A 16,951-nucleotide genomic window follows, 5' to 3' on the forward strand; every position below is an offset into this window, starting at 1 on the left:
TCAACATCGTCATTGTTACTGCTTTGATGTTCTTCCAAACACATCTCTGCTTCTGGTAACATGTAACCCAGTACTACCCGTACATGTGGGGAGTAAACTCAACATGAAAATCCGATCTGAAGAGGATAGTCTCTGCCAGATTTGGCACATCATTAAAGCTGGCTCCCATGTATGGGTCAAATACAAACAGGTCATCGCAACAGCGGAGCAGGCGGAAGATGAGACGTTTCCCAACGGCTGCAATGGCGGATGAGGATGCCAACAATGGGTAGGGAGACTTGCGAGCACGCCGCTAGAACTGCCGTGGACCCACAATATTTAGGGCTTGTCTACCTAGAGTGTAAAGCCTGGGTTCGGCGGACTGCGCGGAAGAAACCATCGTTGGTTCAACGGGCAGAAATGCGATGCTCAGCAATGCGCCGTGGAGCGCTAAAAGGGCGCAGTGAGACACATGCAGAACACTGCTAGCCATTTACTGCATCCTGACCTATCTCCAGCCGTCTAGACTATGTCTTGCCTCTGGGCCCAAATAGGCCGAGACGAGAGAGAGAGGCTGACGACCTGCGCAACTCTCCCTGGCTTTAGTCCAAGTCAAGCACAGGCGATAACTTCAAATTACACCGCGCAACACCTCAAGACCTGTGGCGATGGGGGAATGGCCATGTAGCAGGTGCGGACACACTGGAAGGAGTAGTCACAAATCTGCACACAGGTGGCCCAGTGCACAGGGTCACTCTCTACTGGACCGCAGCAGCAATGGAGTTTGGCAGCCCTCTGCTCACCTCCATGGAGGAAGGGGCTGGAAAAAGGTGCCTCAAACATAGCTGCTTCACTTCTCCCTGGCCAGCTTACCGCGGCTGGTGGGGATCCCTCGTAGCGGTCGACAAACTAAAACAACGAAGAAAGTGATGGTGCTCAACCTTTGCGTATGGAATGTGAGAACACTGCTGGATAGCAGACAGAGAGGAGAACTTCTCTGGTTGCAAAGAGCTAGCTCGCTACAATGTGGACATAGCGGCTCTCAGCGAAAGGCGCCTTGCAGACAAGGGCCTGCTTACAGAACATTCTTCTGGAGTGGTCGCAGCAGCGCTGACCGACGAAAAGCAGGCGTGGGATTTGCCATCAAATCTCACCTAACTTGTAAACTCACCAAGCTTCCAGAGGGTATCAACGACTGCCTGGTGACACTTCAGCTCCCACTCTCAAACCAGAAGAGTGCAACGTTGGTTAGTACCTGCGCTCTCACCATGACCAACCCAATGACATTAAAGACAAGTTCTATGAAGAACTCGACACCCTCATTTCAGCAGTCCCAAAGTCAGAGAAGCTCATTGTTCTGAGGACTTTAATGCCAGAGTAGGGACAGACTACCAAATCTAGGAAGGGATCATTGGAAGAAATGGCACCAGCAAGTGTAACAGCAACGGTCTTCTGCTTCTCAAGACGTGTGCCACATATGACCTTGTCATCACCAACATCCTGTTCCGCCTACCCACCCGTAAGAAGACATCAGATTACGTCATCACCAGGAAGAGGGACAGGTTGGACGCCAGAGTGACGAGAGCCATGTGTGGTGGCTGGACCAGCCACCGCCTCATTGTGTCCAAGTTCAAGCTTCGCATTCTGCCCATGAAAAGGCCCCCAGGTCATAAGACTGCGAAGAGGCTGAATGTGTCCGAGCTGAAAAGCAGCAAGGTTGCAGAAGAACTCGCCGACGACCCTGAAGGCGGACTGCCAGGCACACGACGGGAAGGCAGGACCAGCGTTGAGGAACAGTGGATGGCCTTCAGAGACACTGTCTACACTACTTCCCTCGAACATCTTGGACCAGCAACCCGAAAAAACCAAGACTGGTTCGATGATAATGATGAAGAAACAGAGGCACTGATAACAGAAAATTCAACTGTTCAAAGCGCATAATAACGACCCCACGTCACAAGTCAAGGGAAGATGCCCTTGCTATCTCGAAAAGAAAAGTTCAGAAGAAACTTCGCGAGATGCAAGACAGCTGGTTCAGCAAGAAGGCGTATGAAATCCAGAGCTACGCAAACCACCATGACACAAAGCGCTTCTCGATGCACATCAGGCTGTATTCAGACCCCAGTCCTCTATCTCCTCATCCCTCCTCAATGCAGATGGGACGCAGATGCTGACTCTGGATTGGTGGCTGAGCACTTCAAGAACGTTCTTAACCATCCTGCTAACATCAACGATGAGGCCATTGCTCGTCTGCATCAGGTAGAGATCAACGAGGACCTCGACAACCTCCCCACAGAAGATGAAGTCAGGAAGGCAGTGAAGCAACTCTCCTGTGGCAAAGCGCCAGGATCCAATAAAATTTATGCTGAGGTTTACAAAACAGGAGGCCCTGCCATGATGCAAAAGCTGACTGAACTCTTCCAGTCCATGTGAAATGAGGGACAGATCCCGCAACAGCTAAAACAAACAAACAAACAAACAAACAAAAAAACCACCCAGCATAGTCCACATCTATAAGGGGAAAGGCAACCGCCAGTCTTGTGACAAGCACCAAGGCATCTCTCTCTTGTCCATTGCTGGGAAGATTCTGGCCCCATGTCCTGCTCAGTCATCTTCTCCAACAACTTGAGCATGTTCTCCTCCCAGTGTGGCTTCCGTGCTGAACGTGGGACTGCAGACATGATTTTTGCTGTGCGCCAACTCCAGGAAAAATGCCAAGAGCAACCCAGTGACCTCTCCATGACCTTTGTCGATCTGACCAAGGCTTTTGATACGGTCAGCAGAGAAAGCTTGTGGAAGATTGAGATGTATGGCTCCCCCTGCAAGTTCATCACAATCGTCTGGCAGTTTCATGACGGCATGATGGTGATAGTTCTGAATGATGGAAACGTTTCAGAGGCCTTCCCGGTGACAAACGGCGTCAAACAAGGCTGCGTTCTCGCCCCGACTCTGTTCAGTATTGTATTTTCTGCGATACTGACAGATGCCTTCCGTGACAGCGAAGAAGGAATCCACATAAGATACAGGACTGATGGGAGATTGTTCAACCTCAGGCGCCTGCGGGCTATTACAAAGGTGAAAGAGATGACAGTGATTTCTTGTTTGCTGATGACTGCGCAATCAACCCCAACACAGAGCAGAAGATGCAGTGTGAAATGGACTGCTTCTCATAAGCCTGTGACAACATCGGTCTTACCATCAGCACCAGAAAGACCGAAGTTATGTACTAGCCTGCCCCAGGAAAGTCATTCCAGGAGTCGCACATCATAATGAAGGGGCAGAACCTTCAGGCAGTCGACAACTTCACTTACCTGGGCAGCACGCTTTCTCGCACAGTGAACATAGACGCTAAGGTCAACAACAGGATCGCCAAAGCCGCCGCCGCCTTTGGGAGACTCCGTGAGAACGTTTAGGAGCAGAGAGAACTCAGCGCTACCACCAACCTGAAGGTCTACTGTGCAGTGGTCCTTACCACCCTCCTTTACGCCAGCGAGACCTGGACTGTCTATAGCAGACACACCAAACAGTTCAACATGAGCTGTCTCTGCAGACTCCTCCACATCAGGTGGCAGGACAAATGTCCCCGACACGGAAGTCCTGGAACGAGTTGGCCTCTACAGCATCTACATCCTCTTGCAGAAAGCCCAAGCCAGGTGGGCTGGACATGTTGTCAGATTGCCAGACAGTCGACTGCCTAAGCAGCTGCTGTACGGTGAACTGTGTCAGGGCAAGCGCTCGGTTGGAGGGCAGAAGAAACGCTACAAAGACTTCCTCAAAACGTCCTTCGAAGACCTGGGCGTCGACATCAACATGTGGGAGACACTTGCTTTGGACCATCCAGCATGGCGCGGCAAAATCACCACAGGATCCCGTGCAGCTGAAGCCATTCGCATCACCGAGACACAACGAAAGTGTACTGTGTGCAAGGCCCGAGCAGCATCCACTGCCATGACAGCATCCACTCAGGTGTGTCCCACATGTGGGCGAGCCTTCAGAGCCCAGATTGGCCTCATCAGTCACCTCCGGACCCACAGCCACTGATCTTCCATCTGATATTTGAAGCCATGGTCATCTTTGAATCTGAAGTACGAACATCAGCAATTGTATTATGATAAACTAATAGCTTACCAAACATTTCAAAACATAGTGGCAGTCTCCACTGTGGGGAAGGGGGGGGGGGGGACGCTCATTCAATCCGGCTCAGCGACGAAGCCATTATTGTCGTCATTGGAGGGGCTTAGTAGGCGGTGTCCTAGTTACGTTAAATCAGAGAAGGCACTACCGGACACCACTGAAGTTGTTCTGCAGTAATGGAGGGTTTCCTATGGTGTGTGGCCTCCTGGAAACCTAGCATTGATGGTTCCCTGTGGACTGCCGGCACAGGGACTGCGACAGATGAACCTGGGTGTGGCCGTGTATGGGGGACTCGAAGACGAGAGGCGTGGGAGTAATGCCATTGAAATGGTGCAGATGATTGGGCAGAGAAAGAATAAATAAATAGACTGATTAATTAATTAACTGACTGATTGATCGACTAACTACTACTACTTCTACGACTACTACTAAATCACGCTTCAAAGCATTTGAAACAGTGTTGGGCCCAGGACACGTGCTCACTGCAGCGCTTTTTAGCCACGAAAAATATTTGAACATTCAAACTCAGGTCGCACACACGACAGAAAGGTGTTCTACATCATCAAAGAGCAGAAAATCTTTTTGCACCTCGATTCCTCATACATGTGAAAGCTAATTGTATCATACCGAATCAAAAGCTCTATCATAATCAATGACAGCAACAACTTTTAAGAGATACTACTCAGTCATAAAATATAGGCAAACTTTGGTCAATGTTTGGCAATTTTTACGAAAACCAGCCTCACATTCACAGCTCACACTATTGTCGTTTGATCGCGTGTGTAGTTGATTCATCCAGAAAGAAGCCGACGTTCAAACCGTTATTACCCTGCAGGCACCTTTGCATAGCAACAAAGCGTCCTAAATTCTGGGACGTGTTTAAATGAACATTTACGTGTGTTTTGCGATGGAAACAAATGAGAAATAACACTTTGTGTGTAATCGACTCTTCTAATCAAGAAGTAGGCATAATACGACGCGAAATGACCCACAACATGAACTCCTCTTCTTCGTTTCCTCTCGTTTGTCAGATGAACACCCCAGTCTCCGCGATGAAGGCAGCTGTACACTGCAGGACTTCCAAACAGCTTCTGGGTCACTGGAGTTGGGTCGGGCTCAGTACCTCTTCCTGGCCACTTCATAAAAGGGGCAGGACTGCAACAAATGTTCTGTTGTCCGGCTGTCAGTCCCACAGGGGCACCGTGCCAAGCGACTAATGCCAAATTCAGTGTATAAGTGGTAGTTTAGGCGTTGTGGCCTGTCCTGAGTCTGAACATTGACACCTGTTCCCGCCTAGTCATCAGGTAGTAGGGGTCTGTCCTTTTGAGGTGTGGATGCTGTTGCAGCCACTTCTTCTGTTGCTTGGCCTTGATGATGGTCTTTACTTCAGAGTAGCTGGTGGACCTAACCACCTGCTTTTGTGTATTTCCTTCCTTCGCCAGGGAGTCGGCAGTCTCATTGCCCAGCACACTGCAGTGAGAAGGAATCCACTATAGGACGACAGCGTGGCTCCTGCAGAGGGAGGCAAGAGTGGAGGACAGGTGGTTTAAGTCAGTGTTTGTGTTGGGCTGTAAGGCCTGCAGGACGGATAGGGCATCAGTCAGGAAAGCTACTTTATGGGTAACATGAGCGCTGACCTCGATAAGGGCTGCTGCTGTTTTCAGGGCTTCTGTCTCAGCCTTGTAATGGTGGAATAAAGGCCGCTCTATCTTTTTCCTCGGCCTCCTGGTACTGAATGCAGATTCCTGCCCCACTATTTCGTACAGCTTCTTCAGCAGAGCCGTCAGTATAAACATGTCCAGGACTCTTGGATAGTGGGTTTGGGGGTGCTGAAGGGCACGAGGTTTTTATTTCTCAGAGCCACTCTTTGGGGCCAACACCAGGGATGCTGGACTGAGCGTGGCTGAGCATACCCTCTGCCCATGCGGGGACAGCCCGACACCGCGAAATCTCTCTGGGGTCATGGTCAAAGATGTCTCAGTGTTATCAAAACATCGTAAAATTCAAGCTAGAATGCCATCAGTTCTACTCGTTTTCCCCGCCTTTGTTTTTGTTTTGTTTTGTTTTTTCGTTGTTGTTTGTTTCTTTGTTGTTGTTTTTTACTGCGCTAGCTTCTCCACTTTCATTTATTTCAGCATTCAGTAATTTTTGTTCTGTTTTGTTCTGTCTGTCTGTCTGTCTGTCCGTAGGTATATGTCTGTGTGTCCGTGGTAAACTTTAACATTGCCATCTTTCTCTAGAAACACTTTGTCCGTCCATACCAAATTTGGCTTAAAAATCGCAGGGAAAACAATCTTCACAGTCATACCAATAAGAGTCTGTAAATCTCGAATTAAGCCGTATTTCCCATATCATTGACGGTTTATTTCGTTGAGGCCATATCCGGGAATCCGAAAACACTATATAACCGCATCCCAGTTGCAGTTGCGTTGTTTTAATCATCATACATCTGATGACTGACAGCAAACAATTAAGGAAAACACCCAGTGCACCATCTACATGTTATTCCAGATAAGGGAAGGAGCAGGGTGATGCTGATGCTTGCATGCCTTCAACAAAAAAACTCCTGAGTTCCAAGCCAGGTATTCTGTACAATCGGGTATCACTCCACGCGGCTTTGCGACACAAGAACCACTTACCTATGACACTGGTGATCAGAGGCATGGAGCTGTAGCCATCGTTAGTGCCATAGTCCGCGATCGTGAATGTACCGTTGGGGTTGACAGGTATTGTTTCTGTGGGTATTCATAGCGGTTGTTAATTATTGTTGCAGTAAAATGATAGCGAGCTTACGATAGAAAAATAAATGTTGAAAGTTGGGGTTACGTCTTGAATGTATTCAAAACATCAAAAAAGTGATATAACAACAACAACAACAACAACTGCTACTACTACTACTACTACTCCTACTACTACTACTACTACTACTACTACTACTACTACTACTACCCATTATGACAATGATGTTGATGATGGTGGAACTGACTAATCATCCTAATTGAAGAAACAGATTATAGAATAATTTCCTATGGCTCACCCACAATAATCTATGTATATACACACACGCGCGCGCGTACGCGCACACATACACATGCACACACACATTTGCACATAAACATATGCACACACATACACACACACACATATTTACGCATAAACACCACACACACACGCGCGCGCGCGCGCGCGCGCGCGTACACACACACGTACACGCACACGCACACACTCATACAGCACACATACATACCACGTACACCATACACACCCACTCACCAAGCAGTGGCAACAGTAGATCAATACAAGATGACATTGTCTGCGTGGTTTGTTTTCCCCACGTGTCTCCATAGTGACCGCTGCCAGGCGTCCAGAACGGCAGATGGCTCTCAGCCTTAGGACCTGAAGAAGAGGAACAATAGGGACAATCACAAGAACAGGAAGAAAAGCGCAGCAGGAACATGAAGAAGAAAAAGAAGAGCAGAAGCAGAAGAAGAAGTACTAGAATCAACACCAGAACTCGTGTCAGTACAAAAACCAGTACCAGAAGAAGAAGGAGGAGGAGAAACAATTTATACCGTGGCCATTGGTGGTATCCATGATGTCAAGAACAGGTCGTTTTTTACGGGTGTACCGAGGAAGACTGCAAACTAACACCTGGTGGTCTCTTGTGGGCAGGTTGCTTTCTGGATGGAGCTGACTGGTGGAAGCGGTACTGATGCTAGTTCGTGACCAAGAATGCTGCATTTATATTTGACTTTAATCAGTGACCTACTGGCCTGCACCATTTAGGGTGTGTAGTTTCACCCCACACCCCCTCCCCACCCTAGATTGTCACACACACACACACACACACACACACACACACACACACACACACACACACACACACACACACACACACACACCTCTCACTCACACATCCCACATACCAACCCATCATCATCTTGAGTGTGTGTGTGTGTGTGTGTGTGTGTGTGTGTGTGTGTGTGTGTGCGAATGTGGGTGGTTTTGTGTGTGTGTTTGCGCGCGCGCGTGTGTGTCTGTGTCTGTTTCTGTGTTTCTGTGTGTGCTAGGAGACATGTGTTAGGGGTTTTTAATATCGTGCGTGAAGATTATTGTTTGCTTTCAAAATAAACGACGGACGGTTTTCACGTTGTTTGTTTTGTTTTGTTGTTGTTTTTCCTTATTAGCCCTCAACATATGAGAAAATCCTCTTGATATTGAGACGAATTCCTAGAACGAGAGAGAGAGAGAGAGAGAGAGAGAGAGAGAGAGAGAGAGAACAAGAACAAGAACAAGAACAAAACTTTAATCTCCAGGCCTCCGGCCCCTAGAAAGAGGTCAAAAGTACACAGTATGGTGATCACTCAACCACAACAAAATGTAAAATACGTACTAACTTAACCTGTAGAACAAAAGTGCTTCTCGTGCATTGTAAATTAATTCTAACTTTCATCATTGTTGTCACAGAATTCCTGTCGTATCTTCAGGGCATTAAATATATAAACGCATAGTTTACGAATACTGTAAACAGAACCATTCTTCATCAAGTGAACATACGATTGACCTTCAGAGTTCAGATGTTTTTGCCGCAGGTCATTGTAAAGGACACAATTGTTTATAAAATGGTTTTCATCTTCGATTACATTACAACGTTTACATGCGTAATTTGAATTACATTTGAATGTTCTTCTAAAAAATGATCATTTATTGGGAGCAAACCAAGCCGTAATTTTACTAAACAGTCCCTAAAACACTTTTTATCCACATATTCAAAATATTGCTCACACTGAAAACCAGTTTTAAACAGTCTGTAGTTATGATATATATCTTTAGACATTACTGACTCGTCCCACTCCTGCATAAATATATCTTTCATTCTTTGCTTAAATAATGACAAAAATGTTTGCTCACAACCAACGCCTTGTTGCAACCAGACATATCCAAACCCAAGTCTAAATAAAGTATTTTTTACTAAAGACACCCAGCATTTTTTTCCCCTTTCGTCTAAGTTAAACAACATCAAATATGCCTGTCTGGGTAATCGTTGCACATTCATATTCAACAACCTTAACCAGTACTTGATACACCTTGTTGCACTATTTATATATAGTGGATAACGTCCTAATTCGCCGTATGCAAACTTGTTTGGTACTCTAAGTGTTATGTTCAAAAAACGTTTACATGCAAAGGAATGAACTTTCTCAATATTATCAAGTCTGTTAAGACCCCACATCTCAGAAGCGTACAAAAGAATGGGTTGTACCTGAGCATCGATTATTTTGAAAAAAAACATCCTTTGGAAATATCATTCAGCTTCGTTATATATTTTATACAGTCAATGCATACATGTTTGCCTTTTGCTGCTAAAATCCCTACTCCTTTGTTTATACTCATTTTTGTTGTAAAAACAAACCCTAGATAATTATATTCATTCACTACTTCTAGAGCATTTCCATCGAGATTCCACTTTTCATATCTTCCCAAAAAGCCACCTTTTCGAAAAACCATCACTTTAGTCTTGTCAGTATTTACATTCAAGAAGAGTGTTTTACATGCATTATTCAGAGAGAGAGAGAGAGAGAGAGACCCATACTCACACACACGTAGACACAAACACTCAGTCACTCTTTCTCTCTGTCTGTCACACACACACGCACACACACACACACACACACACACACACACACACACACACACACACACACACACACACACACAGAGGGTGTGGACGATGGGTGAAGGGTGGTCATGGGAAGGCAGGCGGGGGATGACAGGAAAAAAAACTGATAGTGAAGTGATGGAGTTTGTGGTGGGGGAGTCACTGACCATATACTACTATCGGCGATTACGACAAGTCTTCAACTGCAGAATGGTACATGTTTTCAGCAATTGGAAGTTACAGATTTCCGATGAATCATGTGAAAGACGCAGTGTCCTGTGATCAAATACACAACCCATCCCATCCTTCCTCCGTTCTCATACTGATCAGAGAGGATTGTATAGTCAAATGATAGATGGTGAACTGAAATACGGCTGGAGCAATTACTGGTAATTAAAATAAAAAGTTTCATTCCAAGCGTTTGGCCCTCATTTGATTATTCATTTCGTGGGCACGTTTCAGGTTGACTTTTAAAGAATATACAACGAAAGCAGTCTCCATGAGTGGAATTCATTTCATGGAATGATAAGCATAAGAGGAAAGTCGTCACATCACTTGCTTGTGCTGAATGTCCGACTTTACCTGATTAATCCCTGAACTCTGTCTCTCTTTCTCGCCCCCTCTCTCTTTCTCTCTGTATACATACATACATACATACATTCATACATATATATATATATATATATATATATATATATATATATATATATATATATATATTGTCAAATCCCGTAAATGGGTTGCCCATGTCCCCACACCCTTTCCCAGACTAACTTCCCGACAACACAAACACAGAGACCCAGAAAAAGTTCAACTCGGCTCTTTACCGTGCCCTACAAAATAAATTACATGAAACAAATTCAAAGCACGCGGAATTAACTCCCCTACCTTTAATTACAGCACGACCCCCCCTCCTTGTTTTCTTCTTTCTTTCCTTTGTGTGTTGACCGCTTGAGTAGGGTCCCCGTCAGCAAAATATCAGCGTCTTTGACATCAGTAACCAGGTTATCTGAGATCAAGAAGAAGTCAAGACGGCTTTGTTGTAAGGGAGTTGGTCTCCTCCAAGTGTATCTTAAGACTTCAGTATTGAGTTCCCTCCATATATCTGCTAACTGTAAATCATCTGTCATCTTTAAAACTCTTTCTTGTGCTCCCTGATTATTCACATGCTTATAATTATGATAGTCTACGTTGGGATTCATTACTAAATTCCAATCCCCTCCCATTATGACGTTAGAAATTTCTTGCTCTTCAACTTTTTTCTGAATGTCTTCAAAAAATATAGGGTTATCTCTGTTAGGGCCATAAAGGTTTACCAATAGAATTTCAATATCAAATATGTTTAAGACCAAAATAATCTAATTACCATGAGTATCTGTAATTGATTTTTTTGTTTTTGTTTTTTTTAACTGAAAGTTGTTATTCAGCAATATAGCTACTCCTCGTGACCTAGAATTATTAGATGAAAAAAACACATTCATAACCCCATTCAGCCCTTATTTGTCTCTCCATCTTTTTTGTAAAGTGTGTATCTTGTAAAAAATAGACTGAATATTGTTTTTGTCTTAAGTATTGTAAAACATCTTTCCTTTTTTTGAAAAGCACCTAGCCCCTATTTTTAGACTATTCATGAGTGAATTGTATATTGGACCATATTGCACCATTGATATTTCAAACACAAAGTTTTCCACCTGTACAATTTTTTTTCTAATCTAAGAAATAAAAAAAAGAACAAGAACGATAATGAATTCCTTGTTCTTTACAAACTGAAGCATCAGACACTCAAATATTTGGCGAAAATCGAATGAAATATATGAAAAAAAAGAAACAAGATAAAATATTTTCCATCCACACAAAAATACACATACATTGGCAAAGAAGAAAAACAAACAAATAAACAAAAATAAACAAACAAAAAACAGACACCTGTTTTCCTCTGACCATCCTTGGCGATCAGGGAACACAACATGCACAACTTTTCATGTTTGATTTCATAAAGCCGTATTTCACGAAACTCCTTCCCATTGTCGTGTGTGTGTTTGTGTGTGTGTGTGTGTGTGTGTGTGTGTGCGCGCGCGCGCGCGCGCGCACGCGTGCGCGTGTGTGTAAGTCAACGCGCGTGTGTGTACAAAACTTGTAAAAATCGTGCGAGCGATTTTTTCTTTTCTTTTTCTTTCTCTTTTCAGATTTTTTTTTAACAAATTAGCAAAACTCAAAACAACTAAGACAATATTCACATAACATTCGTGCCAGTATGCTCTGATTTTTTAACTCACTCAGAGATCCCGAACCATCAAGGGAACCTGGAGCACGCGCAACACAACCTTACTCACTTCGCCCGCAGTCACCTTTGTGTACAAGTTCGCGCAAACGTGTGTGTGTGTGTGTGTGTGTGTGTGTGTGTGTGCGTGCGTGTAGCGGGAACGAAAACATACATAATCAGCTAAGCATGTATCTCAAGAGCGCAAAGGCAGGCCACACCTGCGACCCGACCTGCTCCAAGATTCACAACACCCAAGCACAACCATCAAAAATCGAATAGGTCATGCACAGTGATTCACAACACAAAAAGACTGACTCATCGCAAAATGCATGACCATAGTAAAACGAGCTGATAGCCTATTTCTTTTTTTCGGAAAAGCCAATACCCGTAGGCATTGTTCGTTAATTTGTGGCAACCATGTTTTTCTGAAGGTTTATGGTATGCAGAATCAGTTTCTATAATTTGCCAAGCGCCACCTTGCTCCAGTCTCCCATGGTTACGGCTCAAACAAAATGGCTGCCACGCCAAATGAACATGTACATTTTATCCAAAGAATCAACAACTGAGTCTACCAAAAGTAAACAATGCTGCTTCAAACCTCCCAAAATAGTTATTTATACCAATTAAAACAAATTTTAACACTAAAATATCCTCTTGGTACAAACTGTTGATAAATATGTTATCCACAAACCACCAACAAACACTGGATGGATATTGTTTGAGACATCAGAATGTCCATCAGGATGGGCCCACGTCAATCAAAGTCACAGCGATCTTTCACCTGAGATGACGGCAGTTGGTTACATGCCAATCGTACAAGCGGCAGCCCATCAACTCGATTCGCATCACACAGTTGTGTTGAGATGCACGCACATCACCAGACAACTTGGCCAACACCATGTTGTTATAACAGTCAACGAAGCCCTCTTCTGGAGTCTGATGGGGCTCAAGTGGGCCAAACCAGAGTACCAGGGCTTTTTGATTGCGAGATAAGGAGGTCTTCATACCGCTATGAACTTTCTTCAGATTATTGGAAAGCATGTACAGGGATCAGGTCTCCTGGATGCTTCGATTGAAAGTAACATCTTTGGTCCAGGAACAGCAGAACAGGTGATGTCTGGAAAGTCCTATACCCTGGGGATGAGAAAACACAAGTTAACACTTCAAGCACTTTGACGATTGCTTGTTCCCAAGCTCTTGATGTTCATCAAAGACACAGACCAAGATCTAGAAAGATAGATACAGGATGAACTGTCCACTGATGGCACAGATGGACTGATGAAGTTGCTTCTCCAAACTTCAGCAAGGCTATGGATGCATTTGTGTCAAGCAATGACAATCCCAACTTCAAGTTCTGGTGGACATGCATGCAGATGGTCCAGATTCTCCTACTTTTCACCAGAGCACACAGAGAAGGCCTCTGGCAACTATATCTGCATGCTTTTGGCGAAGTGTTGCCCTATTTCATGTGGTATAACCACCACAACTACGCCAAATGGGGATCCATCTACTTATGTGAGATGAATCAGTTGCCGGAGAACGTCAAGACAGAGTTTGAAAAGGGCAACTTTGTGGTCAAGAGGTCACCTCAACAGTTCAACCAAGTTGACCCTGACCAGAGTCAGGAATGGCTCAACAACACATGGAAGAAGGGCAGTGGAATAGTAGGCATCACCAAAACAACCACAGCGCGGAACAGGTGGGCCCTCTCCTACAACCTCAGATCTCACATCTCACATCAGTGAAACGAAATGTACCTTCGGACTGAGGTATGATGACAACTTCACACACAATGAATGCAATGCGGCAAGACAAAGGCTTGATCTGAGGGATGAAAATAAGCTGCTGAACGCTTTGCAAACCTTTAAGCTCTTCACAGGCAATGTATCTACAGATTTGCAGAACATTGCAACAAAAGACGTTATCCCCAACAACATCACTGTACATTTGTTGACAGTCAAGGAAAGGGGTCAAGTCCAGCTGATCAAATTCGTTGAAGAAAGGCTTGTTGTTTGCAACAACCGATAAGTGCAGTTCAGAGACACTTTGCACAGGAACAAGTGCCTGACATTCGCAGCCCTGTTCGAAGTGGAACAAAAGCAATCCAAGACGAGTGCACAGAAAGTCATCCAGGCCAACAGAAAGTTTCTACAACGACTTGTCACGGCATACAGAGCTGGAAAAGACGTCAATCTGCAAGACATACTACGGCATGAGCTTCTTCCTGCCCCAGCTGCTACAGCAGAAATGACTGGCAATCTCCGTTCTGGTCAGAAATCCCTTTTGGCAGATGCTGTGATTGGTGACACACCTTGTCGGCAAACCTTCAACCTGCTGACCTTGGAGAAGAACCCACACTCATCATTGATGGCCAAGCACTTGTGATTGCAATTGGAAAGCCACCAAATGCCAAGACCTTCGGTGATCTAGCTGACACATTTGTTGAATCTGTTCTTCAGAGTGGTGCTGTCTTCACTCGAATTGATGTTGTGTTTGACAGGTACTATGAAATGTCCATCAAGAGTGGCACCAGACAGAAACGAGGCAAGCATGCAGTGCCCGTGAGGAGAGAGATCCAAAGCAGAGAAGTCCTTCTACCACCAAAGAGGGAAAACTTCATTGCCCTTGCAGAGAACAAAGCTGACCTGGCCAATTTCTTGTTTCGCCAACTGATCCTTCCGGCACCTTCCTCGTTCGCCTCCCGTTAGATGAGCAGCCTGGTGTCCTCGATGAAGGCTGCCGTCCATTGCAGCTCCTCCAGGGTGCCGTACAGCTTGGTTTCCGGCACCTGAAAACAAGATCATTGTAGTTTCTGGTGGCTTCAGTGATGAAGAGCAGGTTGAGCCTTCAGCTCCTGATGTAAACACTGAAGAGTTAGAAGCCAAACTCTCGGCTTATTCTTCACTGTGTGAAGAGCCAAGCTTCAAGCGTTGTTGTTGCTGCACGAGATACAGATGTGCTGGTCCTTCTCCCCGCCCACTTCAACAAAATGCCATGCTCAAAAGTGTGGATGAAAGCGGGAACGTCAAACAACAGAAAGTACATTCCAATCCACACCATTGTAGATCAACTTCCCTCTGACAACAGTTTCCTCGATCTTGGTCGTTGTCTTGTCTTGAAAGTCTTCAAAGAGACCCCCCTGCAACACTTGGAAGAGGTGAACTGTCTCAACAAGCATGTGCTGATGCAGAGGCCTTCATCTGTAAAGTGTACAACATGGACACTGCTTCTGTAGACGATGCAGGGTCAGTTCAGTTTGCTTGAGCCCAGCCCTTGGAAACCTTGCCACCAACACATGACGCCCTGTCGTTCCATATCATGCGAGCACATTACCAGGCACTTGTCCGGAACCAAGCTGACAAACAACGTCCAGTGCTGCCCAAACCAGAGACCATGGGATGGACCATCAGCAATGGCGCATTTGCACCTATTCTGACGTCTCTTCCAGCAGTGCCTGAAACCTGCATTTATCTTATTAGCTGCAGTTGCAAAACACAGTGTCAAAGTAGTAACTGCCAGTGTAGAAAGCATAAACTGCAATGTACTGTGCATGCAAGTGCAGCACTGGTGACTATGTGTGCAGAAACAGCAATACTTGAAAGCATGAACTGAAAGAGCATCGTCTCTTGTTATCAGCAGGCTTTGTTCCTCTTTCATTTACATGCACTAAAGAGAAACTACATGAATTGAACCAGAATATCGTGAATAGTTAGGCCTCTGTTCCATTAATTTAACGTTGCTGGCTGCGTTTGCTTTATCAAGAGATTTTATTGGATTTAGCAAATTGGCACAGGAGGAAGTACTGTTGTGCAAGAAAATTGACAGATTAAAAAGTCTAGCAGCAGTTTGAATCTGTCTTCAGACAAAATAGTACGAATTTGGCACCTTCTTTGTATTTACCACCTTCTTTGTGTTCAATTCCTTTGCTGTTTAGTTTGGTCAGTCAAAGGCTTACTTAAGTAATTATCATTCAGATAACTCAAACTTGACTGTTTTTGCATTTCCCATGTACAAATCAAAACTAAAAGGCATAGATATTAATTTTCGTGATTTCATTTCTTTGCGCGGGGAGGGGTCGGGGGTACATTTTGATAGAAAGATGATCCAGTCCTTACAATTATGAAGAGAAATACAAGTTTGAAATGCTTATATATTTTTTTTTCAAATTTTTGTTCAGAATTATTTGAAATAAACACTAAAGTTTTTGTCCACTAATACCTGAAGGAGTTTTCTGTTTTACGAGGCGGCCATTTTGAATAATTAATTATATCTTGGAAAAGAAGCGAGATTTCACGTAGCAAATTTGATAAATGAATTTAGCACACCCAAATCCTTGAGGAAATTATATGCAGCATAAATTAACCGAAAATGCTTACCACTTTTAAACCAAATGGAAATCTCATATTTCAAAATGGTCTATGAACTCTTCTGTGTCTCCGTGTTTGTGTTGTCGGGACGTTAGCTAGTCTGGGAAGGGGCGGGGGTTCTTGGGCAACCCTTTAGGGGTTGTGACACACACAGACACACACGCGCGCGCGCGCGCGCGCACACACACACACACACACACACACACACTCCGATTAACGTGAGACTGCAGCTATCAATGTCTAACATTACCATGAACCCCTTTGCGTGTCACAGACAAAAGAGGTCACAAGAATGTACTGCGTTTCTGGTGGTCAATGTCCTCGCCGGATCCCAAAATAAAATGCTTTGTTATTCGCCCTTCAAACTCACCCACTCTCCCCATTCTTCATTTTACTGTGTGCTGTGTTCTCCGTTTCATCAAGGTAGTACGTGTATGGTTTAGCTCCTGACTGAATGAACTTCTGACTACATACCCAGGAATTTTGACCTCTACTGTTGTCACGGCTCGTTGGCGATCTGTGTGCGTGCCTGTCTTCAACTCTTTTCTC

General features: G+C 44.7%; 1 protein-coding gene across 1 annotated transcript in view; it reads right to left on the reverse strand.

Annotated features, from left to right (window-relative positions):
* LOC143297691 (uncharacterized) overlaps positions 1–7,792 on the reverse strand; it is a 19,356-nt gene extending 11,564 nt beyond the window's left edge. The window contains exons 1-3 of the mRNA XM_076610111.1: positions 7,686–7,792; positions 7,387–7,509; positions 6,753–6,848 (exon numbers count right to left, since the gene is read on the reverse strand). Of these exons, the coding sequence (XP_076466226.1) occupies positions 6,753–6,848; positions 7,387–7,509; positions 7,686–7,707 (241 nt within the window). The 5' untranslated portion in view covers positions 7,708–7,792. The remainder of the gene's footprint in view (positions 1–6,752; positions 6,849–7,386; positions 7,510–7,685) is intronic.
* Positions 7,793–16,951: the final 9,159 nt, after the last annotated feature.

The sequence above is a fragment of the Babylonia areolata genome, chromosome 23 (genome assembly GCF_041734735.1).
Source record: "Babylonia areolata isolate BAREFJ2019XMU chromosome 23, ASM4173473v1, whole genome shotgun sequence".
Lineage (NCBI taxonomy): Eukaryota > Metazoa > Mollusca > Gastropoda > Neogastropoda > Buccinidae > Babylonia > Babylonia areolata.